This window comes from Leiobunum rupestre, chromosome 6, assembly GCF_980474605.1.
Source record: "Leiobunum rupestre chromosome 6, qqLeiRupe1.1.hap1, whole genome shotgun sequence".
Taxonomy (NCBI): Eukaryota; Metazoa; Arthropoda; class Arachnida; order Opiliones; family Sclerosomatidae; genus Leiobunum; species Leiobunum rupestre.
The window spans coordinates 4,746,098-4,752,727 of record NC_143389.1 but is presented as its reverse complement, the minus strand read 5'-3'; the positions used below and the strand labels follow the sequence as shown (position 1 = coordinate 4,752,727).

Below are 6,630 nucleotides of genomic sequence, written 5' to 3'. Positions count from 1 at the left end.
ATCTAACGGGCACTCATCTTCTCGTCCGCAACCAAGAAAGGTTAAAATTTGTAACCACAAGTCCAGTTTTACTAAGTCCAAATAAATCTGTTTTTTCTTGTTATCGTTGATATTTAGTGTTATTTTAACAAGCTAGGTAACATGTTTCAGTCCGTGCTATCAAGTTAATTAAGCTCTCCCAGCTAAAACTAGCCTATTTCTACATGGTGCCGAAACCCGGGATACCAGAATCACGTAAAAAACCAACTCAAAATGACGAACGACGACAAGAATCCTCCGGAGAAAGTCACCGCACCAGATCCGCAACCCAAGCCGCAACGAAGCGAGTCCCTCTCTCAGGCGAAATTAATACGAATGGGAGCAACACCACCAACAACGGCGTTCCAGAAGGAGGAGCGCGAGCGAAAGCCGAGAGTAAAGAGCTCAAATTAGCCAGAGCTATCAGAAACGGTATCCGAAAGGCGGTCACGAAAAAGGTCGACCACATCATGGATATGATGACAAGCCCCGACTCACACGACGCCGAAGACTTCGAGGACGAAATGACCCTTCTCACCAAAAGCGAAGACGAGTTAGCCGATGCGGAAGTCAAAGTCGTAGGATACATGTACGATGAAGACCAGCTGCAATCCGAGATGGAGAACGCCGTCCTCTTCAGGGAACAAATAACCCTCTGCAAATCCAAAACCAACAGGATCATCTGGAAAAAAGGAGGATCAACAACGGCATCGACCATTGCCTATCAACCGCCGACGCGGAGCCATAAAGCGGAGATTAAACTCCCGCAAATCACCATCACCAAATTCAACGGCGACAAAAACTCCAAGTGGACCAGCTTTTGGGGACGGTTTAAAGCGACGGTGGACAAAAATCAAGATCTGAGTAAGGCAGAAATGTTTATTTACTTAACGTCCTACTTAGAAGGTGACGCTTTAAGAGCGGTAGACGGTTTAGAAGAAACGGACGGTTCGTACGACGAAGCCGTAGAAATTCTTATAAATAGATTCGATAAACCCGACCTAGCTATGGACTCGCACCAATCGCGTTTGCTAGAAATTCTGCCCATAAATGATTCTAGTAATTTAAGAGAGTTACGTAAGATGTTAGACACTTTCGAAATTAGTTTAAGAAGTCTCAAAGTATTAAAAGTAGACATGAAGGAAAAAGCCTCTTATTTATGTCCTCACCTCTTAAAATGCTTACCCCTAGATATTAGAACGGAATTTTGTGTCCGTAGACAATCGACCAAAACAAGCCCAGGAGATTGGGACGCGGGCAATTTCGTCAAATTGCTTAGAGAACAGGTAGAAAGTAGAGGGATGGCAGACTCGCTTAGTTACGCCTCAAATAGGAAGTTAAGTAATCAAAACCACGATAAAGATCGTGAAAGAGATAGATTTAAAAGTAAATTCAGGTCCGAATCCTATAAAACGAGCCCATCAGCCGCAGTTTTAAATACAAATGTTAGAAATGCAAATGACGTTTATTGTTTATTTTGTGATAAAAATACCCACAAAACTGTAAACTGCTCTGGTCACACGCTTGCACAAAAAAGATTAATTGTAAAAAATTCCGATAGATGCTTCAATTGCCTCCGTAGAGGTCACGAGGTTAGAAATTGCCAGTCTAAATTTAAAACATGTTTAAAATGCCCAAAATGCCATCATTTCGCCGTCTGCGAAAATAACCCTGTCAATCAAAGTCCTAGGTCAGATATGAAAGAAAATAAAATCGAAGAGGCAAGTGTATTATCTACCGTAGCGTGCGTTAAATGCAATGACAATGTTGTTTTGTTACAAACCACGACCGCCTTGTTAAGAAATCCCTCCCAACCACAAAACCGAAAAATGATCAGGTGCATGCTCGAAGGGGGGTCCCAGGTTAGTTTTGTCAAAGAGGAGCTGTCTAGAAAATTGGGACTTTCGGTTGTGGGCGAAGAATATTTAGAAGTTTATAGTTTTGGGAACAAAAGTCCCTCGGATCAGTTACGTAAAAAAGTAAGGCAAATCCCCACGAATTTGTAGAAATTATTGCGGTTGAAGTACCATTTTTGTGTTGCACTAATAATAGCGCCGAAATTGGCGAGATCGAAACCATTATGAAAACAAAGGGAATGCAATTAGCCGACGACTATAGGGGTCCCGAAGTGAACACTGATTTAGACATTTTAATAGGTGGTGATTATTTTTGGAATGTTGCCACAGATAAAATAGAAAGGTTTACTTCGTCATTAGTAGCCCAACACACCAAATTAGGGTGGACATTGCAGGGACCGATTAAATCCCAAGTTAGACACCACAAATCGGTAAAAACCATGTTAATTAGTTAAGGCCAAAAGAAAATAAATGACACTCTAAAAACATTTTGGGATTTAGAGAGTTTGGGAATAAGCAGCAAGGAAATACATGAAAGTTCCGATGACCCAACCCTAGAAACATTTTTCAATGACATAACCTATAAAGAGGGAAGGTATTGCGTAAAGTTCCCTTGGTAGGTTAGTAAAGAATGCCTATCTAATAATTACCCCGTAGCGGCGAAGAGGTTAAATGGGTTAATCAAAAAATTCCAAAATGATCCTCAGTATTATTTAGAATACAAAAGGGTTATTGATGAACAAATTGAACAGGGTATCGTAGAAAAGGTCCCCTTATCAGAATTGGATTCCTCCCCCCCAGGCACCTACTATGTCCCACACCAGGAGGTGCTTCGGGCGAGCGCCGCAACTACGAAGCTTCGCGTCGTCCTCGATGCCTCCGCGCACGTCACCCGGGCACCCTGACTAAATGACTGCCTATCACCTGGGCCCAGCTTAAACCCCGACATTTTAGCACTTCTTATCCGCTTCAGAAATAACTCCATCGCCATTGTCGCGGATATAGAAAATGCCTTTTTACAGGTCGCGTTAGATAAGCCCGACAAAGATTCGGTCAGGTTTTTATGGGTTGGAGATTTAAATGGCCAGGTCAATCCCGATGAGATTGTTTCACTTAGAATGACCCGTGTCTCCTTTGGGGTCACAACCACACCTTTCCTATTAGCGGGAACAATAAAATACCACGTTCAAAATAGCGCAGAAATTAACCAAATTGTTAAAGAAAATTATCCCAAGATCTCTACGTGGACGATTTCTTATCGGGAATGGGGGGGGGGGTGAAGGAGGCTTATGAACTTTCGGTAGGCGCGGCGGAATGTATGCTTAAGGCCGGCATGCGTTTTAGAAAGTGGGGGTCCAACTCCAAAGAGCTAATAGGCTTATGGAACCACCATTCTGAAAATTTAGAAAGGGAAAATATATTTGAAAATAATATTGAACAAAAGGAAACTAAAGTTTTAGGTATACAATGGGATCCCCGTAGTGACACCTTCTCCTACGATCTTACAAATTTAATCAAAATCAAATCCGGATTAAAAAATACAAAAAGCGAACTCCTTAGTTTTGTTTCGCAAATATTTGATCCTTTAGGTATTTTGTCACCTTTCGTAATCCGGGCCAAACTACTCTTCCAAAATTTGTGGCGCGTAAAAGATTTAGACTGGGATAGCGATTTACCTCCGGAAATCGGAAGCCAGTTCGAAGACTGGTGTTCCGAACTTTCTATCATTAACGAGATTTGAGTTAAAAGAAATTACTATCGCGAGGATGACGACCAAATAGTTTCACGCGAATTACACTGCTTCTGTGACAGCAGTCAGGGAGCGTACGCGGCGGTAGTTTATGTCAAATATCAAACCCAAGCAAATCAGTATGGGTCTTCGCTAATAACCGCTAAATCAAGAGTCGCCCCATTAAAAGAAGAGTCAGGCTTTACACTCCCGAGACTAGAATTGATGGGTTGCCTCCTTGGCGCTAGGCTTACGAATTACGTAAAGGGAACCTTCACCGAAAATCTACACCACATTTATTTTTGGACCGATTCCACCATCGCGCTGTCGAGGGAGACGATTGGAAACCTTTCGTCTCAAATCGAGTGAAAGAAATTAAAAAATTGAGCGAAGGGGGAATATGGGCCCATTGTCCCGGCGTGGAAAACCCCGCAGACCTTCCAACGAGGGGATTAAAAGCGACCAATCTCGTAGAAAATAAACTATGGTTTGAGGGACCACCTTGGTTAAGGGGACCGAAAGAGGGCTGGCCAAAAGGGGGAACGAAAAAAATCTAGAAATAGTGGCGAGTGAGAGGCGAAAATTAGCTCTAGCCGTCAATTTTACTCCAAAAACCGGAGTACAACATGTCATAGATCTAAAAAGACACAACTCGTTAGATAAAACCTTGCGCGTAACCGCATTAACAAAAATGGTCGCCCACAATTTTAAGGGGAAAGATAAAATTACAGGACCTATTAACGCGGAGGAACGCCAACAAGCTGAAATTTTATGGATTAGGCATATTCAGACCCGAGAATATTCCCAAGAAATAGCGGCACTGAGAGAAGGGAGAAAAATACCCCCCCCCAATCAAAAATTACGCAATTAAACCCAATACTCAACGAAGAGGGATTAATTGCAGTGGGTGGGCGTTTTGAAGAATCTTCGCTCACATACCGGGAAAAACATCCAATTATTATGGACAAAAGCTGGAATTTTTCAAAATTGTTAGTGATAAGAAGCCATTCTCAAGTATTACATAGAGGTATTAACGACACAATGATACAACTAAGGGAACGTTATTGGATTCCCGCGGGTAGACAAATGGCCAGGTCCGTAGTTAAAGATTGTTTCAAATGTAAACGCTTAGTCGTAAAACCAGCCGACAGACCAACAGCTCCATTACCAGCTGATCGATTAAATAACGCGTCCCCAGCCTTCTCCAGTGTAGGGATTGACATGGCGGGTCCATTACTAATAAAAGATAACAACCAAATTAAAAAGAGTTATATTTGTTTGATAACTTGCGCTGTGACCAGAGCTGTCCATTTAGAACTTGTCCCGCGCCTTACAACTGAAGACGTTATATAAGTAGACGCGGCTTACCAACTGTAGTCTATACAGACAATGCGGGTACATTTCGAAAAGCGAAAACTGATTTAGAAAAGGCGTGGAAAAACTTAAAACAAGAGCAATTGAAGGAATTTTTTGGCTGCCACGGTATAAAGTGGAAATTTATCGTAGAGAGAGCACCCTGGTATGGGGGCTGGTGGGAGCGACTAGTGCGCTCAACCAAGACTTCCTTAAAAAAGGTATTAGGCCACGCGTGTTTAACATATACCGAACTAGAAACCGCGGTGGTATCAGCCGAGGCTATAATTAATTGTAGACCAATATCCTATTGCTATAATGACGCGAACGAGCCATCCCCCGTTACTCCAGCCGAGTTCATAGCAGTTCGTAGGTTAATGTCGCTACCACCAATCTCACACAAAATTGAAAACGTGCCCGCTTCCCTCCAGGAGTACGCAAGACGCCTTGAATATCAAGAAAATATTTTCAAGCAACTGTGGGTTCGGTGGCGACAAGATTACATAATGGAGCTGCGTTCAGCCCATTACGCGAAAATTGCGAAAAACAACATCGAATTTAAAGTTGGTGACGTAGTGATTATATCTGACGACAAATTGCCGCGACATATGTGGAAAATCGGTCGTGTCGAAGAAGTGTTGATTAGCCGCGAAACTCATGCGGGAAAAAATCGCGCTTGTATGGTTAAAACCACAAACGTACAAGTTGTCAGACGCACCGTTCAACATTTGTGTAATTTAGAGTTAAGTGATTCAGTAATCGAAAACTGTTAATTAGGTGATACTTTTCCAGTATCATTACTAATAAAAGATAACAACCAAATTAAAAAGAGTTATATTTGTTTGATAACTTGCGCTGTGACCAGAGCTGTCCATTTAGAACTTGTCCCGCGCCTTACAACTGAAGACGTTATATAAGTAGACGCGGCTTACCAACTGTAGTCTATACAGACAATGCGGGTACATTTCGAAAAGCGAAAACTGATTTAGAAAAGGCGTGGAAAAACTTAAAACAAGAGCAATTGAAGGAATTTTTTGGCTGCCACGGTATAAAGTGGAAATTTATCGTAGAGAGAGCACCCTGGTATGGGGGCTGGTGGGAGCGACTAGTGCGCTCAACCAAGACTTCCTTAAAAAAGGTATTAGGCCACGCGTGTTTAACATATACCGAACTAGAAACCGCGGTGGTATCAGCCGAGGCTATAATTAATTGTAGACCAATATCCTATTGCTATAATGACGCGAACGAGCCATCCCCCGTTACTCCAGCCGAGTTCATAGCAGTTCGTAGGTTAATGTCGCTACCACCAATCTCACACAAAATTGAAAACGTGCCCGCTTCCCTCCAGGAGTACGCAAGACGCCTTGAATATCAAGAAAATATTTTCAAGCAACTGTGGGTTCGGTGGCGACAAGATTACATAATGGAGCTGCGTTCAGCCCATTACGCGAAAATTGCGAAAAACAACATCGAATTTAAAGTTGGTGACGTAGTGATTATATCTGACGACAAATTGCCGCGACATATGTGGAAAATCGGTCGTGTCGAAGAAGTGTTGATTAGCCGCGAAACTCATGCGGGAAAAAATCGCGCTTGTATGGTTAAAACCACAAACGTACAAGTTGTCAGACGCACCGTTCAACATTTGTGTAATTTAGAGTTAAGTGATTCAGT

The 6,630-nt window shown here is 42.4% G+C and overlaps 1 protein-coding gene across 1 annotated transcript; it reads left to right on the top strand.

Annotated features, from left to right (window-relative positions):
• The first annotated feature begins 203 nt into the window (after positions 1-203).
• On the top strand, positions 204-2,390 carry LOC149938854 (uncharacterized). The gene is made up of 3 exons (XM_090179015.1): positions 204-2,002; positions 2,071-2,305; positions 2,376-2,390. The coding sequence occupies exons 1-3, from the start codon at positions 204-206 to the stop codon at positions 2,388-2,390; spliced, it is 2,049 nt and encodes a 682-aa protein (XP_090035141.1).
• Positions 2,391-6,630: the final 4,240 nt, after the last annotated feature.